Source organism: Narcine bancroftii, chromosome 6, assembly GCF_036971445.1.
Source record: "Narcine bancroftii isolate sNarBan1 chromosome 6, sNarBan1.hap1, whole genome shotgun sequence".
Taxonomy (NCBI): Eukaryota; Metazoa; Chordata; class Chondrichthyes; order Torpediniformes; family Narcinidae; genus Narcine; species Narcine bancroftii.
In genome coordinates, this window is record NC_091474.1 from 25,783,257 (window position 1) to 25,807,708 (window position 24,452).

The 24,452-nt window shown below is 42.7% G+C and overlaps 1 protein-coding gene across 2 annotated transcripts in view; it reads left to right on the forward strand.

Annotated features, from left to right (window-relative positions):
- LOC138735852 (serine/threonine-protein kinase 3/4) overlaps nt 1–19,657 on the forward strand; it is a 155,022-nt gene extending 135,365 nt beyond the window's left edge. The window contains exon 11 of one of the 2 annotated variants that reach the window (XM_069884368.1): nt 13,394–19,657. In XM_069884368.1, coding sequence (XP_069740469.1) covers nt 13,394–13,552 — 159 coding nt within the window. In that variant the 3' untranslated portion in view covers nt 13,553–19,657. The remainder of the gene's footprint in view (nt 1–13,393) is intronic. The other variant, XM_069884369.1, reaches the window with a different exon arrangement.
- Nucleotides 19,658–24,452: the final 4,795 nt, after the last annotated feature.

Here is a 24,452-nt window from a genome sequence, read left to right on the forward strand (position 1 = left end):
GATTACAGAAGGATTTGGACTGTTTGGAAAGGTGGGCTGAAAGGTGGCAGATGGAGTTTAATGTAGATAAGTGTGAGATACTTCATTTTGGGAAGAATAACCAAAATAGGACATATGCGGTGAAGGGGAGGGCATTGAGGAATGCTGAGGAACAGAAGGATCTTGGAATAACGGTTCAGCGTTTCTTGAAGGTGGATCCCATGTAGATAGGGTGGTGAAGAAGGCTTTTGGTATACTGGCCTTTATAAATCATAGCATAGAATGGAGGAGCTGGGAGGTGATGTTGAGACTGTTTAAGGCATTGGTGAGGCCAAGTTTGGAGTATTGTGTGCAGTTCTTGTCTCCAAGTTATAGGAAGGATATAAATAAAGTAGAGAGGGTACAAAGAAGGTTTACAAAAATGTTGCTTGGATCGCAGTATCTTGAATATGGAGAAAGATTGAGTAGACTGGGACTTTATTCATTGGAGCGTAGAAGGTTGAGAGAGGATTTGATAGAGGTATTTAAAATTATGAAGGGAATGGATAGATTAGATGTGAATAGGGTCTTTCCCCTGATGGTAGGGGAGATTGGAACAAGGGGTCATAAGTTAATGGTTAGGGGGCAAAAGTTTAGGAGCAATGTAAGAGGACGTTTCTTCACTCAGAGAGTGGTGGTTGAGTGGAATGATCTACCAAAAGAAGTAGTTGCGGCAGGGTCATTTCTGTCATTTAAGAGTAGGCTAGAACGCTTCCACCAGCGTTGTCTCCGCTCCATCCTCAACATTCATTGGAGCGACTTCATCCCTAACATCGAAGTACTCGAGATGGCAGAGGCTGACAGCGTCAAATCCACGCTGCTGAAGATCCAACTGTGCTGGGTAGGTCACGTCTCCAGAATGGAGGACCATCGCCTTCCCAAGATCGTGTTGTATGGCGAGCTCTCCACTGGCCACTGTGACAGAGGTGCACCAAAGAAGAGGTACAAGGACTGCCTAAAGAAATCTCTTGGTGCCTGCCACATTGATCACTGTCAGTGGGCTGATATCGCCTCAAACCATGCATCTTGGCGCCTCACAGTTTGGCGGGCAGCAACCTCCTTTGAAGAAGACCGTAGAGCCCACCTCACTGACAAAAGACAAAGGAGGAAAAACCCAACCCCAACCAACCAATTTTCCCCTGCAACCGTGTCTGCCTGTCCTGCATCGGACTTGTCAGCCACAAATGAGCCTGCAGCTGACATGGACATTTACCCCTCCATAAATCTTCGTCCGCGAAGCCAAGCCAAAGAAGAAGAAGAAGAAGAGATGAGTCCATGGATGTGAGGAGATTTGGAGATTGGAGGATTGTGGGCATGGGAGTGGGTAGGTGAAACTAGTGGAGTTTCACGTAAATCGGTGCAGACCGATATGGCCTGCTTCAGTATTGTACATTGTTTTATATGGTTATAAGATGACTGACAGACAGTTTTAATATGGAGATAAGAAATGGCTGTAGGTGATCACATTACAATAGGAGCAAAGGGAGGATTGAAGAAGGGAGAAGATCAGTCCTCTCAGAAGGGCAGTAGAATATTTCACTCCCAAAGTATTTCATTTAATTAATCTCAATAACCTTGGCTAAAGTGGTTTCAGATAATATATGGTAATTCTGTAGTGTACCGCACAATATTGTAAGTGCATGACAAGGCCACATTTCAAATGACTGAGATAAATGATATTCCTCCAGGAAGGTGCATTCATCCCATAAATATTTCTTGGCATCGGCTTTGGTTGCTTAACAAGGTCTGGATTAAAATTCCCTGTAGAAGTCATGAATAAGGTTAGATAGTGTAGTGAATCCCCTTGGGTAACTGGATTCTGGGAAACTTGGAATGTAAAGTGTTTTAAGGGATTGATTAAAAAAAAACGTATGCATGGAATGAATACAAGGGTATTTAGCACGGTGATTTGGATGCATTTCAAAAGTGAGATTTGCATTGAATTATTGATAGCAATTAGAATTTCAATTGAAATTCTTCAATATTCTGGGCTACACAGTTAACAGCAGTTACTGTTACTGTTGCAACACCAACGACCCATGTTCAAATCCGGCACTCTGTGCAAGGAGTTTGTACATTCTCCCCACAACCTGCGTGGATTTTTTTCTGGGTGCTCCGGTTTCCTCCCACCCTCCAAAATGTACCAAGGTCATAGGTTATTTGGGTGGCACGGGATTGTTGGCTAATGTGCTGCTAATGTGCTGTATGTCTACATTAAAATTTCCATCTGGAAAACCCTTGTTGAATATTAAATGAATTTTGTTATCATATGAGGAACCTTTGATGGCTCTTGGCCTGTCCTCATTGGAACTTAGGAGAATGAAGACGGAGATCTCGTTGAAACATTTCCAAAGTTGAAAGGACAGAGTAGATTGTTTCCCATGGTGGGAGAGTCTAGGACAAGAGGGTACAACTTCAGGATTGAAGGTTGTCCTCTTAGAACAGAGAAGTGGAGGAATTTCTTTAGCCAGAGAGTGGTGAATCTGTGGAATTTGTTGCCATAGGCAGTTGTGGAGGCCATGGGTGTGGGTGTGTTTAAGGCAGATATTGATTGGTTCCTTATTACCCAGGGGTATCAAAGGTTATGAGGTGAAGGCTGGAGAGTAGAGCTGAGTGGGAAAATGGATCAGCTGATGATTGAATGAAAGGGGAGACTCAATGAGCTGGATAGCCTATTTCTACTTCTATATCTTATGGTCTAAAATACACAGATATATTTTAGCAAGACACCTGGATAAAGGTGTCTTTTAAACTCTTTAAAAGTTTAAAGCTTTTAAACTCTGCAGGGCGTTTTGCAACAAAGTTTTAGAAACATTTGTAAATTTGATGTCATACAAAATTTTGCTGTCATCAAAATCATATCAGGTCTTTTTCATCCATACAAGAAGAGCCATGTGGTTCTCGGAACCTGTGGTGGCTATGAATAAAACATTGTCTTTCCCACTACTCAAGCCCACTTTCCCTGTAGCTCTTATTGCCCTTGGTTTCACCCATGTGCTGCCAGTTTCACTGTTGACAAACCAGACCAGCCACACAAATACTTGAGCCAGTCAAAAGTGATCTGTGTGAAATGTGAAAGTCTGCAGACACTATTGTAGTAAAACACACATGAAAGTGCTGGAAGAACTCAGCTGGTCTCAATATTTCGGGCCTGGGACCTTCTTCAAGGTGTGAGTAAAGAACAGAATAAAGACTGAAGAATGGCAGGGGGAGAAGTCCAGACCAACAAAAGGTGTGAATTGAATATGATAGAGGAAAGGTGAGAATTGATATTAGCTCTGTGAAAGGAGGGAAAAGGGAAGAGAGAGACAGAACTAGAGGAAAGGAGACAGGGGAATGGGAGGGGGGAGAGAGAGAATGTGAGCTAAGAAGAAGAGGGGGGCATTGTGGGTGTTCTGTGACATCAGGCATCTATCAGGAATGTGATGGAACACTTTCCACTTGTCCAGATGTATAGCTGTAAAAACTCTAAACAAGCTGAGACCATCTCGGTAAAGGCAGCCTACCTATTGGCACCCTGTGTACCACCTTAAACATGACTGGTGTGTACTGTCTGCAGCACGCTGTAGCCATTCACCTTGTCTCCTGCCACCAAGAAGACAAAGTTACCAGTACATGGGAGAGCTACCATGCACCGCATCCCCTCCAAATCAAACTCCGTCTTGATTTGGAAATGTATCACCAGTTCCTTCGTTGTCACTGAGTCTATGTTGAGGAACTTCCTATCTGTCACCTCCATCCATAAAGACTGCAACAATTCAAGAACCTGCTGACTGCCACCATCTAAATGGCAGTTATAAAACTATATAACATTTTACAATATGGAAAAAGGCCATATCAGCCCTTCTAGTCTGCACCGATTTACGTGAAACTCCACTAGTTCCACCTACCCACTCCCTTGCCCATAACCCTCCAACCCCCTCACATTCATGTACTCATCTCTTTCTTTGGCTTGGCTTCGCGGACAAAGATTTATGGAGGGGTAATGTCCACGTCAGCTGCAGGTTCGTTTGTGGCTGACAAGTCTGATGCGGGACAGGCAGACATAGTTGCAGCAGTTGCAAGGGAAAATTAGTTGGTTGGGGTTGGGTGTTGGGTTTTTCCTCCTTTGTCTTTTGTCAGTGAGGTGGGCTCTGCGGTCTTCTTCAAAGGAGGTTGCTGCCCGCCGAACTCATCTAACCTCCTCTTAAATGACAGTATTGACCCTGCTGCAACTACTCCTTCAGGTAGATCATTCCACTCAGCCACCACTCTCTGAGGGAAGAAGCATCCTCTTATATTACTCCTAAAGTTTTGTCCCCTAACCCTTAACTTATGACCCCTTGTTCCAATCTCCCCTATCCTCAGGGGAAAGAGCCTATTCACATCTACTCTAGCTAGTCCCTTCATAATTTTAAATACCTCTATCAAATCCCCTCTCAACCTTCTATGCTCCAATGAATAAAGTTAGGAATGAGGAATAAATAAAGCTTTGCAAATAATACCCAGATCTCCAAAAATATATTTAAAAAAAAGTTTTCACCACATGGTTATTTTGAAGTTCTCATCTTTGCTTTCAGAACCAGACAAAGGTGAAACATGATGGATAGAGGCAGAGGAATGGCAGACACAGGGAAAGAGAGAGAGAGAGAGGTAGAGGGGTCAGGACAGGGAGAGGGGAATGGGTGATAGGAAGGCAAAAGTTGCCAGTGCTGGAATCTGATCAGATGATGATGATGAAGATATAAAGATTTAGCACCTGCGGTCTCCTCTGTGTCAACATATATAGCTTTGAAGCTCCACAAAAGGCATTGACAACGTAGGTTTAAATTGGGTGAGTTTGGAAAGAGGCAGACCAAGGTCAAGAAAAAGTGAGTTAAGTTCTGTGTACAAAAACTACAGACAGGAAAGTGTACCTCCTCTCTTCAATATTGGTCAGTGAGTAAACTGAGGAATCAAACGTATATGAAGGGTGACTGTTTCAGATGTTGTCAAAGCTTCCCTCAAACTGCTGCTCAGGAGAGTACCTCCACTGTGAGGCCTTGACTACGTTGATAAAAGCAGGATAGAAGTGAACTGAATTACGTGAGAAATTGGGCAGTTGTTGTTTGGTGGGTCCTGGCAATCGGGCAACTGTGAAAGTGAGACAAATTTCATGTGGTATTGTGCGTCTCGGTAGTGGGGCCAGAGCCAGGGAGGGGCCTGGGTTTGTGATACCAAGGGCTGTGGTTGGGGGAAATGTTCTCTTGGGAAGTATGACCAATTTACAATAAGCGCAGTGTCTCTAAACGAGAAACACTCCTAAATTTCCATCACTGGTAAACTTATTTACAGAGGGCAACACACATTGATATAGATAACCTCTCTGGAGAGGAACACAGTGGTGAGTAGTGTTCAGGACAGTGCAGTTGAGGAAGAGAACAATTCACAGTTATTCTTGGAGGAATGGTCCAGTTTGTCCCAGTGCCTTGGATTTTCTCATCATCCTCCATATTGTTTCCATTTTAAGCTTTTATTTTACTCAATTTTGTAAAGAACAATAATTCATGTATCTGTTTAGGATCAAGTTTCATTTCAAAACATAAAGTGATCTATTTTCTGTCACCACTTGCCTTAAATTCCTCTCCCCCATTAACAACACTCCCACCTTTGGAAACAAGGTCTCTTTACTTACACTGCCAAATCTTCATCGAGTGACTCTGTTAGAATTCTCATGACCTTGTCCATCATTTTGCCCTTCTTTACAAGGATTTTTCCACGTCTTGAGGAACTGAGTTACGGGGAAACGTTAAACAGGTTAGGACTTTATTCCCTGGAGTGTCTGAGAATGAGGGAAGATTTGAGGTACAAAATTCTGAGGGGTGTAAATAGAACAAATACAGGCAGGCTTTTTCCTCTGAGGTTGGGTGAGACAAGAACTAGAGAACATGGGTTAAGGATGAAAGGTGAAATCTTTAAAGGGAACATTGGGGTTATCAAGAGCTGCCAGCTAATGTTGTGTATGCAGGCTTGAATTTGACATTCACAATATAGACAGATACATGGATGGGAGGGGTATTCAATTTATTGTCATGTAATAAAAACTCGAATATTACGCAAAATTCGCCTTAGTCATCAACAGAAATTTCCTGAAGCACCTCTTATGTTCAAAGAAAGAGAAGCAAAAGAGAGTCCCCTCAAGTCACTGAGTGTCCATGGATTCATCTCCAGCACTTCTGCAGCCACACAGAGTCCAGTCCAAACCATCAACAGCCCAAGCTCCAGATCCAAACCTCTGACACACTCTCACATCCCAATTCTGATACCTAATGCCCCTTCAGCCAGTCTCCAGCAGACTGGAGGGATATGGTCTTGGTACAAGTCAATGGGACAAGACAGAATAATAGTTCAGCACAGACTGGATGCGCCAAAGGGCTTGCTATTGTTCTAGGTGAAACAACCTTGGCTTCTCTAATTTTTCCAAATAACTGAAGTCTTTCAACCATGGTACAAATCTTGCCTGGACTTTCTCTAAGGTCTAAACTGTGGTTTGCCAGAAATGACCCTAATATTTCAGCCGAAACTAGCAGCTCTTGTTTGCTGGTTGAGTGTGACTATTTTGAGTGTCACCTGGGGAACTTTGGAGGATAATTTGCTCCGATGCATTTTGTTGGGGCTAGATCTAATGATAATGTCTTCTAGCAGAGGAATATGCTGGAAAAAAATCTTGACCATTCCCTCACAAACTTTTGTAAGTGATGAGGAAGAATGATCATCCAGGTATTGCTAGGTTTTTGTAAAAGATTTAGAAAGTCTGTGGGAAGATACTGCCATCCAGGAGAGAGGACGAGAGGATAACCAAATATTTATGACTTAAGTTCTCAAGTTCCTTCATTCATTTATTTGCGTCTTTCCTGGAGATTAAGCCCACCATGGTACATGTGTATGAAATCTTTGTTATCCTCAAGGGTAGGGTGTCAAATTCTGGGCTATAGATCACTTTTGTTAAAGTACAGTACAATTCTGATTATCTGAAATCGGATTATCCAAACTCCTCAGTTATCTGAAATTTAGTTGTACCTGGAAGTGACGTCTGTTCAGCTCTGAAGATTTTTTTTGGATAATTGAGGATTTCAGAAAAATCAGAAATCTTCATTTATCCAAAAAAATTCAAAGCCAAAATGACGTCATTTCATCTCCGAAAATTTTCAGATACATGAGGATATCTGAAACAATCAGAAATCTTCAGTTATCTAAAATTTTTCTTGAGCTGAACTGATGTCACAGGTTTAAAAAAATAAATTGGAATTTTGGAAAAACCTTTGCGTAGAATTTTGAGCTTTGGAGTTGGATTTATCTGATTTTGTTCAGGTTGATTTTTGGTGAAAATTAAACATTATTTCCCTTGTTGTTTGTTGTTGTCTAAACACTGTTACAAGTGATTTGCTGTTGCTGCTGGGGTGTTTTTTTAAAAGAAAGACCAGTTTTCCAAAAATATAATTTATCCGAAATAGGCCCCGTCCTGACGATCTTGGATAATCAAAGTTGTATTGTAATTCATTTGAGACACGACAAAGAAGAATGGCTTTTATTCTGTACTCTAGGATTATAAGTATCTAAAGTTGGTTGGTTGTGGTCTGCTAAGTAAAACAGGCAAAGAAAAATGAAATTGAAGCAAAAAAAAATCAGATTCAGCACAGTCACAAAGGAAGAGATCATTTTCTAATCTGTCCAAATCCTGTAAACTCATATAATTGCCGTTACAATTTAACACTCACATGAATGAACAAAAGTGACTAATTTAACCAAAGGCACTTATCAACATCGATTAAACCTTTTATGCAATATCTTTAATATGTTTCAATGAGCCAAAGGTCACCCGAGGCCCAGTGGCTGGCATTAATGCAGGAATCCATAAGCACTGGAATTTATATCCTCGAGAAGTGCAGGTTATTTGCATAGAAACACTTGTGATTCAGAGCACTGAGGGATTTGGAAAGATGAGAATTTAAAAATCAGATAACTTGGGCCAGATTCACATTCAGAATATTTCAGTTCTTGATGGACTAGTCAGCCCATTACAGAAAAGATGTGGAGGCTTTGGAAAGGATACAGAACATATTTACCAAGATGCTGCCAGGATTAGAAGATATGAATTATAAGGTCGGACAAACAAGTTGTTTTCTCCAAAGTCTTTAAAGCTGGGGGAGATCTGAAAAAAGGTTTATAAAATTATGAGAGGCAGACCTGCCATTTTCAGATTTTTGTGCTTTACTCAGCCATTTCAACCTCTTTTTTTAGCTATAGTGCCCTCAGGATTCTGCTCAAAGTTTATGGGTCCCCTTCCCTGTGAAGCAGTCATGCTTAGTTTGTTTCTTCCATACTTCTCTCCTATCGACTACATTAAAAACAAAAAATAAGCTATGCTGTCAGTCCATGACCCCCTCCCCCCCAATTAAATCTTTGGTTTTCAAACTTTTTCTTTCCACTCTCATACCATCTTAAGTAATCCCTATGCTTCAGGTGCTCTGTAATTAGTAAGGGATTACTTAAAGTGGTACATGAGTGGAAATAAAAAGTTTGAAAACCAGTGTTTTAATCATATCTAATTGATTTGTTATGTGGACAGTTTCATAATTCCAAAGAAATGGGCCAATGACAATATTTCTCAAGCAAAATATTTCAATAACAATTGGGTCTAGAGCCGTGGTTCTCAAATCTTTTTTCCCCCACTCACATACCATCCCTTACTAATCACAGAGCACCTATGACATAGGGATTAGTGAAGGTTATATATGAGTAGAGAGAAAAAGTATGAAACCCATTGACTTACATGTTCTATAAGGGGAATCTGTATGGCCCCTGTTGAGACACTGACTTAGGTAGACAGTTGTTGAAGTTGACTGTGCTGTAATAAAACAAACAGCAGAATCAAAGAACATACAATCACTTATGCTAGCCGGAGTAAGTGGTACAAAGAATGAGTAGACAATGTCACTCATTCCCTGCACTGAGCCTTACTCAAAGCATGCAAAGTGTTCAATCTTTTTTTACATTTATCCAAGCATGTTTCCACAAAATTCCACTAGTTTTGCCCAACTTATGACAAATGTGCAGACAAGGTCATTTGTACTGAATTGGAAACCACAGGATACTTTTTTTCTGTAAATCACTTATCTTAAGCTTGGGGCCATGTTGTGGGTGTTTCTCTTAAGGCTATCCTTGGTAGCTTTTGTCACTATAACACAGAAAGTAAGTTAAAAATTGAAACAATTATGTTTTCAGCTAATTAATTAATCCTTTATTATACATATTCTTTCACACAGTCAGCTACTTTTACACAGGGGAAAGAAGTAAAAAAAATTGGAGGACCCGCGTTTAAACTCCCCAACACCATCTCCCACCTTGGAGATTTTTACACAGTGGTAGATGCCTGGAATGGGCTGCCAGGCATAGTGGTGGAAGCAGATATGATAGTGATGTTTAAGAGGCTTTCAGAGAGTCTCGTAAATATGGAGGGATATGGATCATCGCAGGCAGGAGAGATTTAGTTTATTTTGACATCATGTTTGCCACCAATATTGTGGGCCAAAGGGCCTTTTCTTTTGCTTTGCTGTTCTATGAATGATTTGAAAGTGCGAACTTGTAAGCAGGAGCTTAAAAATGTAAATTGGATTAAAAGTTGAATGTTTTTTCCCTTGAACTTTGCTGCCATGTTAGCTGGATCAGGTGTGTTGCCAGCAGTCCCTACACATCCCACTTGCTTGTACCTGGTGTGGAGGGTCCTCAACCTCTGCCTCCCACACCCCAGTGTGAGGTCTGGATGGCAACTCTGCCACAGGTTACATCATGCAGAACTCTGCACACAAAGGGGCTTTGCCAACGCCAAGCTCAAATTCACGTCTGGGGATTTTAAATTGCTTCTGAAATCCAGAGACAATTTAAAAACTATTAAAATTGAAGGTAAAAATTATGAATAGCAAACATACTAATAACACCAATAAATAATTTAAAACCTTATCCCATAACAATAGAAATTGCTTTACCCTTGCCTCCAAAATTTCTGTCCTACGAACCTAACTGTCAAACCAAGGCCATCCATAAATCAGAGGTGCTGGTCACTCTCCAATTGGATGGTATTAACATCGACTTCTCTGGTTTCTGCTAGACCACTACTTGTTCTCCCTCCCTTCCAGATCCTTCCTGTAATGGGGTGATTGGAATTGCCCATGGTGTTCCATTTGTTGCCTAGCCCAAGGTTTACTAAAAGAGGATGAAAACTCCCTCTTTGACCCGTTGTACTTTTCCAACACCAGCTTGCCTCTCATGTTTTTCTTTCAATATGAATGTTACATCAGTGTGAAGAGCTTTAGGACGTGACCTGTTTAGATAAGTTTGTAGATGAAGAATTCTACAATGTTTCTCCTGCAAATAGCTGTGAAGGTCACTAAGCACAATATATTTTGATCTGATGAAGGCGTCAGACTTCTGCGCATTTTTTCCTGCCTGTTTGTCATTGCTTTGTGAATTTTGTTGAGCTTTCAGTACCTCACTGAATAATAACTTCAGCCTCCCAGGGTTCTTTCAGCAAGAGATTGGTGTAGCTTCTCTTGAAACAAATCTTTGGATGGGAAATAACCTGGCAACCCTAATGGAGGTTGTTAAAAGTTAGCTCATGGGCTTTTGATCTACAGCCGGTTCTCTGAAAGTTGCTGCTTTGAAAAAGAGCAGGTTTAAGTTGAGTCACCGTGACTTCGTGGAGATGTGCTTGCCTGGGTATATGGAAGTGGACAGGAGCGAGATAGATCAGCTAGTTGAGTGGTGCAGCAACAATCTTGCACTCAAATTCAGTGAAGCTAACGAATGATTGGGGGGTTGTTGCCAGGACTCGGGGGGTGGGGGGGGGATGTTGAACAATAGGGAGAGGTTGAGCAGGTTATGTCTTTATTCCTTGGAGTTCAGGAGGATGAGGGGTGATCTCACTGACGTGTTCAAGGTCATGAGAGGAATAGATTGGGTGAATGCCTAGAGTAATTGGTAACCAAGTCAAGTTTATTGTCATCTGATTGCACAAGTACAACACAAAGAAACAGCGATCTCCAGTCCTCTGTGTAAAACACACAGGCACACAGCAAGACATAACACACACACACAAACAAATAATACATATGCAGGACAAGTATTCATATATACAAATAAATATTGTTACATGAATATGAAAGTCTTGGTTGGTTCGTGTGAGCAGATCCTTTGGTGATTCCGTATTCTCACTGCCCGTGGTGGTGCTGGCTGATACTCCTGTATCACTTTCCCAATGGGAGTACCTAAATGATGCTGTGTGCAGGGTGGAAGGGGTCCTCAATATTGTTGATGTGTAGTGGAGGGTGGTCGTTCCTGATTCTCCTAAATTGCATGATCATCTCCTTCATCTTGTCCACGTTGAAACTCAGGTTATTGCTCTCGTACCATTCTCGCGAGATTTTCCACCTCTTCTCTGCACTGCGACTCATCGTCGTTGCTGATGAGGCCGACGACTGTTGTGCCATCTGCAGGTTTGATGACATTGTTGGAGCTGGATCTGGCAGTGCAGTCGTGGGTCAGTAGTGTGAACAGGAACCAGAGGACATAGGTTTAAGGTGGACGGAGAGACTTAGAAGTGACCTGAGGGACAACATTTTTTACATTTTTGGGTTGCCGGAGGAGGTGGTTGAGGCAGGTACGTTTTAAAACAGAAATTGGACAGATACATGGATACGATAGGTTTAGAGGGTTATGTAACATACGTAGGCAGGTGGGAGTAGTGTGGGTGGGACATTTTGGTTGGAATGGGTGAGATGGACTGAAAGGCCTGTTTCCACACTGTGTGACTCTACGACAGATAGCCAAAGAGTTGAACCAAAGGTAAGTTTGGGGGAGTTCCTTAAACAAGGAGGAAAAGGTCAGGAGGGTTAGGAAGGAAGGTTCTCAGCGCGAGCAATTGGTACAGCATCTCAAGTCAAACTTAGTTTAAGCCCAATGGCAATGTGATCTGCGGGAGATAGAGATTGAAACAAGACTTAAAGACTTTGTCTCAGCAATTGTTTAATGTCATAAAACAGGCTTTGTTTGTTAGTATTTCATGCACTGACTCTATATGGACCACCAAGATTAGCTCTTAGGTGTTTTTCATACACAAATCTGAGCCAGTATGAGAGCTGATGATGTTTTGACTTGCGTTTGGTATCCCACTAATTGAAGTACATCTGTCATAGGGAACGTGTTTGAAATTATTTTTAAAGACTTTGTGAAAATCCTCAGGCAAAGTCAATATGGCTTTGTGAAAGGGAAATTGACACATTTATTCAACTTTCTAAAGCAGTAACATGTGCTTTGGATAAAAGAAAGCCTATGGATGAGCTGAAATGTCAGCAGGAAAGGTGCTGCAACAAAGATAATTGCAGAATTAAAAGCTCAGTATAGGAGTAACATATCGTTATGGGTAAAAGACGAGCACAGAGTCAGGACAGGTCACAGGATGCAAAGCCATCCTGTTGCCAGTGAGGTCCAAAACCACATCTGATTGCAAGCTGTTCAGACACTAACTCACCAAGATTCAAGATTCCTTTATTGTCAAGTAATAGTACAGACTATGTAGTATGACACAAAATTGCCTTTTGCCTGCCTTAAGACAGATAGAGTCATCATTCGTGTTGCCCAGCAACCCTTATGGTGAGAGAGAAAGAAGCAAAAAGAGTCCCTTCAGAGACACTGAATATCTGTGGATTCACCCCCAGCACTCCCACAGCCACACAGACTCCTGTTTAATCCATTGGCAGCCTGAGCTCCAGATCCAAACCTGCAACATAATTGGAAAGACCGGTGCCTGAGAGGCCCTTCTTGCCCTCAGCACCCTCTCAAATCCCAGCTCCGACACCTGATTCCCTTAAGCCAGTCTCCAGCAGCCCGCAGCCTGTGCGAGAGCCCTGACTGCAAGTCACCCACTGCCTTTATTGGTCCTTACGCCGTTGAGCACCTCGCTACTCCGCCACTGTGATCACCTTCCCTGTAGGGTCACCTCCTCTGATTCTCCTCTCAAAGGGGGTGTTCTCATCTGAAGCTATTGAGTGTTTTACCACTGAAGAATATATAGCTTTATTAAACAAAAAGCATTCATATTTCATTCACTGCTGCAGTTTATGCTCTTGCCCTTCAAGAGCTTAATTCTGCTCCACAAATTGAATCAAGTTCCACTTAATAGTATGTTCTGTCTAAGTGCAGCTTTTCTGTTCTTTATTCCAATGAGATTTCAGGTTGAGTTAGCACTGGCACTTCTGTTTCGTAATCATCCTGAACATCTCAATTAGCTCCACTCTTGTGTATGTTGTTAATGCTGGCAAGAAAATAAAAGCCTAACACTTGATTTAACTATAATTTGCAGTTAAAGGGTTGGAGCATTGAAGAATTGCAGAGGAGACTGGCCTCACTAGACCCCACAATGGAGCAGGAGATTGAAGAGATTCGCCAGCGTTATCAGGCCAAGAGACAGCCCATCCTGGATGCCATCGACGCTAAGAAGCGGAGGCAGCAGAACTTCTGAGATTCACCAGTAGTCGGGTGATGTGCTGAGCTCAGGGCGGCACACCACTCCAGGCCCTGTGAAGAAACATTGTTCCTCAAGCACGCGCCCATACATCGCACAGGTTTCCACACGCAACTTTAGCTGTTACTTTGCACCATCGTGTGTGCGCACACTTGGGTGAAGCAACAAGGGTTGTCCGTGCTTACAGCAACAAACAGACTTACACTCATTGTCACATACACCTGCACACAAGCGAACGCACACTCCAACACAGACACACACACACCACAAAAACAGCTCTCATGCTGTGGACTAATAGGCAAGTTGCCCCTCTAACCTCAGGAGTCTTGCTTTTGGTTGCGTGGCTAGTACAAAGCCACCACCAGGATGAACATTGTTTTTATTTTAGTTTTAAAAAACTATTTTTCTAAAATATTTTTTCCTGCAGCCATCATCACTCTGAGAACTACCTTAAGTTCTATATTTTAAACAGATCAGAGGCACATCCAAGATTAACACTTTGCAAAAAACTACTGTATATCAGAGCTTCGGGCCAAACCCCTCTCTTTGCTCTCCCTCATATGCCCACTGAAGCCTGGCTTTGAATAATGGATGGGAAAACTATATCGGAGGCATGAAATAGAATCAAACGTATGCAATTGCTGAAGAAATGGACTAACATTCTGTTTTTCTCTTCTTGAAGTACTTTGTATTTACTTGTCCTCCACAACCAGGGGTTTCAGTTATCTCTGCTATTGTTATTGCTTGAAATGAGATAACTTTAATTTGCACCCTTTAGTTTAGTTCCTCCAGCTTTTAGCACCATGTGAAACGAGATCCCAGTGCTTTGCTTTATCCAAGCATATTTAGACAGTTTCAATAGATGGAACGTCTTTCATGACCTCGGATTAGCCAGTGAAATATGTTTTGAGATGAGGTCACTGAAGTAATGTGGTAAGGACAGCGGTCAACTCATTCCCAGCAAGCTCCCACAGTGGCAATTGAAATCATGCCCAGGTAATCTGTTTTTCAAGGGGTTGATTAAGAAACAAGTGGTGATCAGGAAACCAAGGGGGATCTTCCCATCTTCTCCTTTGAAATAATGTTCATAGGATCCTTTACCCTGAGTAATGGTCTAGCCTGTTTCACTTGGACAGGAGAGGGCTGGTGCCTTTACAAAGCCACACCACAGGATAGCGTTCATGCCATTGTCAGACCTTTCAGGCCCAAATATTGCCTGTAAAATGCCCACATTCCTCCAGGTTTTTAACAGTCATTGCTGGTAATAGTGTTATCCACAGTTGTGTAATTCCTCACAACACACAATGGACATTTATCGAGTATTGAATGTTATGGCTAGGGTAGTAGATGGAATCTTTAACTTTATTTACATTTCTGCTTCTCTATCTCCAGCCAACAGTTGGGAAGCCTTTAGAACCATCCCCCTCCCCCAGAAAACTGAAGCCCTCGCTGTGTTTTTAAGCTGTGTTGTGAACATATGCCCTCATTTAAAGGCCCTTCAATTATATTCTCACTCAGTTCTACAGTGATTATCCCCATCTTCTTTCTTGCAATGGAATCCACCATCAAGATGCATTCTTTCATGAACTGATCTTTTCATTGCTGACTGGCTTTTACCATATATGCTGGCGTTCGGGATGACTGTAGAGAATGACCCCAGAATTTCTGTCTAAAATGTTAGTTTTGAGCAATACCCTTTGTATAAGATGACTCACCCCTTCCCCCATCAAAAGAAAACTGGCACTTACCACTGAGCAGTGGATGCTGGTAAAAAGCAAATCACAATATTTTAGTACCAACTTACCAAGTAAAAGTTTTCATTTTATTTGGATATTTAAAAAAAAGCCACCATCGACTCCTGCAACAGGCCATTTAAAGCCTCTACAGAGCCGACGGCAGTCAGACTGGGCGGAGGAGCACTGAGACTTCATTGTGTGTCAGAGCCAGCTGGAAAATGGCAGCAGTGTTGAAACTTTGCTATCAAAGTGCAGATTTTAGACACGGCGTATAAGACAACCCTGATTTTAAGGTGACATTTTTTAGTTTCGCAGATCGTTCTATACGCCCGCCAGCGTATACAGTATATTAAATTTTATTCTCGTGTCATTTTCAGCATCGATGATTTCCTTGAGCACTCAACTTCATTATCGCTTGATTGCAGTGTGCTGCTTTGTATCACCTGTTGGTTACTGATACACATGCATAACCTGTCCCGACCCAAAGTGCTTGGTGCACCTCTGCTTACAGGACGTCCCTGCAGAACTGCCTGAACTCGCCATCAGGTGGAGCCAAGGTGCATCAGAATGGTTCTGGTTTCTGTTGCAAGACTTCACTGCATCTGCATGTGTCAGCGCTGAGTCCTGGAGGCTTGCTCAGATGTTGCTGGTGCAATGGTCCACCAAGAGATAACTTCCGTGCAATCCAAGTAGGAGTGTCTCCCAGCTGTGTCCCATGAGGTCTAGTGGCACTCTGCTGACTGCAGGTTTGATCAGCGCCACATGTGAGCAACATTTATTGACAGAAACGTTTTGGCAACTGACTGGTAAATAGTGGTCTGCAAATGTGCCTTACAAATTGCACCCATTCCAGGAGAGAGGCTAATTGGGATTTACCCTGTCACAGATCCAGATTTGTTAGATGTGCAATGTGTAGAATTCCCACCTTGTGTGAAGGTCTACAGCATTGCTGTACTGTTTTTGTACTTAAGGATGTTTTTTAAAGTAAATTTTCACTGGTATTTTTCTGTGAACTGGATTGAAAGTGTTATTCTCAAGATGTTTGCAAAATGTTAATGGAGCAGAAACAGACCCGTGTTTCTCCACGTAAGCCTCATCAAGTTCACTGCTTGTGTTTTCTGTGTCCTGTCACATTCCCTCTTTTATCATGAGTCATAGAGCTAAACAGGCCCTTAGGCCTTACTTGTCCATGTTGACTGAGATCTTTGCAGAAATCTCCGGACACACCATCAGAGTCGTAGGGACCTACCGAGGGAAACAGACCTATTGACCTGACTTGACGATGCTAGTCCCATTGCCTGTGTTTGGTGAATCTTTTCTATATTTACTCATTGAAGTGTCTTTTGGACATTACAATTGTCCCCGCTTCCTCTCACAGATCATTCCATACATCCACCACCCTCTGTGTGAAGAAGGTGACCCTCAGGTCCCTTTTAAATCTTTTCCCTCTCAAATTAAATCTAGTTGTAGATTCTCCTACTCTGCAAAACAAAAAATCTATGACTATTTACCTTATCTATGCCCCTAATGATTTATGAGATTCCAGAAGGTCTCAGCCTTGCATTTCAAGCTTTTTACTTCCTATGGATGTTGCATGACCTGCTGAGTTTCTCCAGCACTTTTGTGTATTACTCTAAGCAAGCAATATTTATTTTAATTAGAGACTCTGGAATAATTAGAATATTTAAAAAGAGTGCAAATTTCATTTCATTCCTTTCTCTCCAAAGCCTTTTAGCTATGAACGGGAGCGAGAGTTGGAACAAGGCTTTCCCAGCACAAACCCAAGGGGATCCTTTCTCGTGTTTGTAGGCCCAGTTTCACAGAACAGGGAATTAACAATCATGCGGAGATCAGAGGGATCTGATTTTGGGTTAAGTTAGTTCTTTGTCTGTCACCTTTTAGTGGTTATTAACATGGACAAGGGTGATATTTTGAGGGCAGCTGATAACAGTGTAAGTTACCAGATAATTTGAGTTCATCTTGCAAAATGGATAAGATTTTGATGTTCTTAAATGCTAAAAGCCAAGAAATTCAACTGAGGGGAGGCAGGTACATGATTTTCCTCGCAAGCCCATTTTCCGATGTAAACTTTGATTTACCATGCCAATGTTATGTCAATTAAATGTTTGAAGGGAAGCTTCTTAATCTGATAAGATACAAGGTCTGACTCTGTCTTCCTTTATCCATCTGTCTCCTTTCCCCCAACTCTGCATTCACAGAGCCCAAACACCCCCCTCCCCCAGTCAATTCTCATCTTTCCTCCTCCTGTCCTGTCTGTAAGGAGTTTGCACATTCTCCCTGTGTCTGCATGGGTTTCCTCCAAGTGCTCTGGTTTCCTCCCATCCTACAAAGATGTACAGGTGTTGTAGGTTAATTGGGTGGCACGGACTTATGGGCCAGAAGTGCCTATTAGCGTGCTGTATATCTAAATTAACATTTTAAATTTTAAATTATCCAATTAGTGCCTTTTGTCTGTTGGTCTGTACACCTCCCTCTGCCTTTTCTTCCCTTCTCCACAGCCTTTTAATTCAGGCACCTGTCTGTTTTTTACTCATACCTTGAAGAAGGCCTCAGGCCTGAAACATTGGCTATTTATCTTTATCTCCTTTGGACTCTGCGAGACCTGTTGAGTTCCTCCAGCATTCCTGTGTTTTTACTGAGATACAACAAGACTTCAGAGAATGGACCTTGATTCCAGAGGGCCATTGTGTCCCCACTTGTTCAATACCTGACCAATGTCTACTGTATTTACTTGTCCCAGACACAACAGGGATGGAGGAACTCAGCAGGTCATGCAGCATCCATGGAAACCAAAAGGCAGTCAACACTTCAGGCAAGAACCCTTCTTCAGCTGTGCTGAAAATCAGATCAACTGCCTACTCCTTTTCATGGACCTGCTGAGTTCCTCCACCACTTTTGTGCATTGTACCAGTTCCCTGGCATCTGTAAACTTCTCGTTCACCTCTACTTATTTGTCTCCTTCATTCATAATGCAGACTTTGCCTATCTCATCTTTGTGATCTTAAGCAGTTGTGTTGCCTCTTCTCCTAATGGTTGTACCTTTGTAGCTTGTGGTCATCTCTTAAGATTGGAGCTTCTTGGCCTTTCCCACCAACACCAAGCTTTTCCTCAAAGGTTTATAGGTAGAAGAGCCCCATCTCCCCTCCTGCAACATAAAACACATGCCCCCCACCAAGTGTTTGTAGAGAATGTTGAAGTGATCAAAAAGATTGAATTGTTTTAAGTTGATTAAATTATTTCTTAAACTAACGATGGAAATATTATTCTTCATTTGTCAAGAAAGGGAAGGAATAATCTTTAAAAATAGTAGTGCCTCGATTTATTGATGAATTTAGGGAAAGTTCTGGTTCTGGCCCTTCCCCTTAACCAAACCAAATGAAAAATGTAAGGTTAGATCAGTGAGGCCAGGTTTATAATCAGTCAGTAAGCTGGTCTGTTCTGTGTGTCCCAGCACTCAGAGACACTACTCGGAGAAACCTGTTTTCATTGAAAAATGGGTCCCATTTGACTCTACTTCCAATGGTCTGTCAAGCAGTGAGAACAACTTAATGTCTTAAAAAATGATGGCCCCCCCCCCCATACCTTCGATTCTTCATCCCATTATCTTCAACCTGAACTTCAGTTACCAGTCTTCTCTGAAACTCCCTCAGAATTATGACAACCTCGATTTACTCTCCCCGGAGCTCGCTCTGCTAGAGGGAGCATAAGCACAAATTTTTCACCTGTACCTGGCCCAACACTCTTCTCCAGAGTGGTCCTCTGATCACCAGCTCCATGCAAACTCTTACTTTGGGAGCTCCATGCATATTTCTACAGAACTTCATGTTGACTTGCATAAAATACCACGTGATTCCATTTTTTCTTGTTACGTGGGCTGAAGTCTAGAGGAATTAAGCTGTTACAGAAAGGCAAGATCAACCTGGTGGCTTGCGGAAAAATTTGGGAGGGAAGAAGAGAATGGGGTCCGTGACCTAAATTAGAGAGTCTACTATATTGCCATCGTTGCTAAGGCCCAGGCTCTATATGGAGTCCTTTACGTAAATGCACTGAGATGGAGAGACATCAAAGTTTTCACTTTCCCATTTAAAAGGAAACTCAAGCTGTTTCATAGAAATACATCATCACAGCAGGTTCTGTTTGTTTGGAATGGGGATTAAAGCATTTTTTTTACTTGTGTGAATATTATATAAAATGTTCAATTTAGATGTGTATGTTTGTGGATGAAGAAAAGTTTGTAAATTTTACTGTCTTTTTTATTCTAATGTTGCAGCTCTTATGTTCTGTAAACTTTGTTTAATTATGTTTGCCAATAATTGTTAATTAAAGTTGTTAGGAAATGTTTGAATGGAAGCTTCTTCATCTGATAAGGCAGCCCAGTGGTTAACACAAAGATATTGCAGCACCAACAACCAGGGTTCAAATGTGCCACCATCTGTAAGGAGTTTGTATGTTCTCCTCATCCCCGTGTGGATTTCCTCTGGGTGCTCCTGTTTCCCCTCCATGTTCCAAAAGTTGTATGGGGTTGGTAGGTTAATTAGTCACATAGATGTAATTCGGCAGTGCAGTCTCATGGGCCAGAGGGGCCTGTAACCTTGCTGTATTTAAAGTAAAATGATAAAATGCAGCAAGATTGCACTAAAAGGATCTTGATTCCAGGATGACAATGGTGTCCTGACCTGTGCAATACTCACCAACTATCTAGATAATTGTCTCTTGAGCTCAGAAAAACAAAGGCCTTTTCATCGAGAAGCCATTAGCTCCAAGTTGCATGTCATTCTTCCACGGAAGATGTTGCATCTTTGTTACTTTGTCACCCTCCTCATTCAAGGTGGTAGCTCATCTCCACCTTCTCAAGGACAACAAGAGATGCGCATAAAATCCTGGTTTTGTCAACAGTGGCTGAGAGCAGAAAGAAAACTCTGCATTGGATGGCTTTATTTATTAATGGCTCTGTTTTAAAATTCCTCTAGCAGTTGCATCTCCGTAGCTTTACTTCTTCTATTCTCTAACTATCTCCAGCCCTCATACCTTCCCAAATTTCTATTCTTTCCCTTTTCACACATGCCACAATAAGAGTGCTTCCACATCATCTATTAGCTATGGCTCCTTCACCTGTGCAGCCATTACATCCATGTCTGGCTCTTTGCTCGTCTACACCAACTACATCAGCCCACATTGTATCCATATCCTGCCTGTCACTTTCCATGGAGGCTTCATGACCTGCTGAGTTCCTCCAATCTTGTTTCACCTCCTTTCGCACTGGAGTGTATGTTCGAGTCAAGTCAAGTTTATTGTCATCTGACGAAACAGCGTTCTCTGGTTCTCAGCTGCAAAACATGCAAACACACAACCAGGCATAACACACGTACAGACAAACAGTACATATGCAGGACAAGATCAAGTGTTATGAGCCCTGAGGACTCCAAATCCCAGCAGTAATAGAAATTCACCAAGACAATGGTTACTTAAACAAAAGTTGTTTTTAATTTTCTTTAAACACAATAACAAGACCAAATTTTACCATTATTATTAATTTACCGTCTAATTTTAAGTGCACATATATGTAATGTGTATATGTCCAGGATAGTTTTCTGTTTCACAATCCAATCATTCACTTCTCCCTCCTCCAAGTTCACTGGTATCAGGCAATTCTTATACTGTGCACAGAATTTAACATTTTGTATATCTTCACCAGGCTCTGGTGCTTAAACTTAAATGGTTGCCACTCAGGAAGGTTCATGTTGGTTTCAGAGAGAGATTTGTTGCTCATTGGACACACACAAACTGATTTTTTCCAATCAGTCTTGGCAAGGAAACTTGCCCCATCATGGGTTTTCCAAATGATAACCTCTTCTTCCAGGTCACCACAGAGTTCCTCTTATTTCCCTTATTTCAGGAGAAACACTAGCCAGCCATTTCCTCTTGTAAGGACCACAAGGGTTTTCATCAGACTGAACTCAGAACTCACAACCCATCTTCAAAATGGAGTTTTTCTACAAGCCTACCAGTTTGCCATTTTGCAGCCTCAACTGCTACTGTGGAACTGATCTCTCTATCACTCTCTGAGAGAAGAATACAGTTTGTTTATTCCTCTCTCTGCTTGTAAAAACCAAAAATCTCTCCCAAGGCTCCAAACCCAATCTTTGAAAGATCTTATCAGTGCTTCTGAAGCTGGACTTTGTTGCCCATACACAATAGATCAGAAAAGCCAACCGGAGCCTCCATGTCTAGCTTCAGCAAAGCTCTTGCATTTTAAATGAGATGTCTTTTGTGAAGTGTTACTCTGTGAAGTTACCTACACTAAACCCCACAATCTATCTCTTTTAAAGACATATTTATCCATAATTTATTATTGTCATAGTAATAAAACAGTAACCTGTTACATAAAATTCTTTTTAGCAGTTCTTACAGTCAGAGAAAGAGTCCCCCCAGAGTCAACGAATGTCTGTAGATTTACCTCCAGTGCTTCCGCAGCCCCGCAGAGTGCAGAACAAACCATTGGCAACCCGAGTTGCATATCTGAACCTCTGACGCGGTCAAGGACACTTCTTGCATTCTGTTTCCGATACCTGGTACTTGACTGGCCAGTTCGAGCCAGTCTCCAGCAGTCCGCAGGCTGGCGCAAGTCTCCCGACAGCAGTTCCAGGAGCCCACAGCTCACAGGTTCTCGAGCGGGCAGCAGCCCACAGCTCACAGGTTCTCGAGCGGGCAGCAGCCCACCCCCCACAGGCACCAACTGGTCCCTCAGCTGCAGAACTTCCTCACTGGTCCACTTCCGTGGTCACAGTCCCATGGGTCATCGCTGCCGCTTCTCCTCAGACAGGGGGGTGGGGTGATCTTTCTGTCCTCTGGTGCCCTGCTCCAGTCCTCCAATTCCCTGGAGCCTGCAACCCCTTATGGCTGCCGCCGATTAATAGGCACCGGCATCTTGGGCGCTGACCCTGAGGTCGTGGAATCTCAAATAAAACCACCGTCGGCTCCCTCAGCAGGCCATTCCAAGCCTGTGCGGAGTTGACGGCAGTCGACTGGGCAGCCGGACCCCTTGGAAAAGCGACATCTCCGCTCCCTCACTCGCTGTGGGTCTGCAACAGTGGTAGTGCCGTCGCTACAGTGACTCTAGCAGTGCCGCCATCTTGAATATATATCAGTAAATAAATATTGTTTCATGAATATGAGCTTCTCGGGTGGTTATTGTGAGCTGTTCCTTTGGTCATTCAGCTCACTACCCATGCATATTTATGCCTTGTCAATTAACTATTGGAGAAAATATCCTCCAAAACTGTGATCATATGTGACTCCACCACCTTTTGCAGAAAGTTCCAGATATCAACCATCAAATCCCATTTAAAGATCCTTCCTCACACCATAAGTGTAAGGGTTATAACCAAAAAAGTGGCTTAAAATCACTTGTATACTTGGGCTGCCAGTCTGTGGCAGCCTGCAGTTTGTTTTGCATTCCTTTGAGTGTTTCTGTGGTTGCAGCCTGTGACACCAAGGTCCCTCTCTGTGGTTTTGAGATAAGAGTCAGTTTTGAATTGTTCTGAGAAGATGGAGGGTCTTGGAATACACCTGAAAAGTAATGTAAAATCTCCAAGAAAAGTGCAGAGAACAAAACAAAGGACTCTACATCACCTTTGTTGACCTCACCAAAGCCTTCGACACCGTGAGCAGGAAAGGGCTTTGGCAAATACTAGAGCGCCTCCGATGCCCCCCAAAGTTCCTCAACGTGGTTATCCAACTGCACGAAAACCAACAAGGTCGGGTCAGATACAGCAATCAGCTCTCTGAACCATTCTCCATTAACAATGGCGTGAAGCAAGGCTGCGTTCTCGCACCAACCCTCTTTTCAATCTTCTTCAGCATGATGCTGAACCAAGCCATGAAAGACCTCAACAAGGAAGACGCTGTTTACATCCGGTACCGCACGGATGGCAGTCTCTTCAATCTGAGGCGCCTGCAAGCTCACACCAAGACACAAGAGCAACTTGTCCGTGAATTACTCTGCAGACGATGCCGCTTTAGTTGCCCATTCAGAGCCAGCTCTTCAGCGCTTGACGTCCTGTTTTGCGGAAACTGCCAAAATGTTTCACCTGGAAGTCAGCCTGAAGAAAACTGAGGTCCTCCATCAGCCAGCTCCCCACCATGACTACCAGTACCCCCCACATCTCCATCGGGCACACAAAACTTAAAATAGTTAACCAGTTTACGTATCTCGGCTGCACCATTTCATCGGATTCAAGGATCGACAACAGACTCGCCAAGGCAAATAGCGCCTTTGGAAGACTACACAAAAGAGTCTGGAAAAGCAACCAACTGAAAAACCTCACAAAGATTAGCGTATACAGAGCCGTTGTCATACCCACACTCCTGTTCGGTTCCGAATCATGGGTCCTCTACCGGCATCACCAATGGTTCCGAGAACGCTTTGACAAGCGTTGTCTACGTTCCATCCTCAACATTCATTGGAGCGACTTCATCCCTAACATCGAAGTACTCGAGATGGCAGAGGCCGACAGCATCAAATCCACGCTGCTGAAGATCCAATTGCGCTGGGTAGGTCACGTCTCCAGAATGGAGGACCATCGCCTTCCCAAGATCTTGTTATATGGCGAGCTCTCCACTGGCCACCGTGTCAGAGGTGCACCAAAGAAGAGGTACAAGGACTGCCTAAAGAAATCTCTTGGTGCCTGCCACATTGACCACCGCCAGTGGGCTGATATCGCCTCAAACCGTGCATCTTGTCACCTCACAGTTCGGCGGGCAGCAACCTCCTTTGAAGAAGACCGCAGAGCCCACCTCACTGACAAAAGACAAAGGAGGAAAAACCCAACACCCAACCCCAACCAACCAATTTTCCCTTGCAACTGCTGCAACCGTGTCTGCCTGTCCCGCATCGGGATTGTCAGCCACAAACGAGCCTGCAGCTGACGTGGACATTTACCCCTCCATAAATCTTCGTCTGCGAAGCCAAGCCAAAGAAAAATCTCAAATACAGTATTAAGTATCTTTTAATCGTGAATCAAAGTTAATAAGTAATAGTCCCATATAAGATCTAATAAACCTTGGAAAACTCTATTAAACTTTGTCCTGGATCTTTTGATGAAAAAGTCAAACAAGGACATTATATCCAGGCGACTATA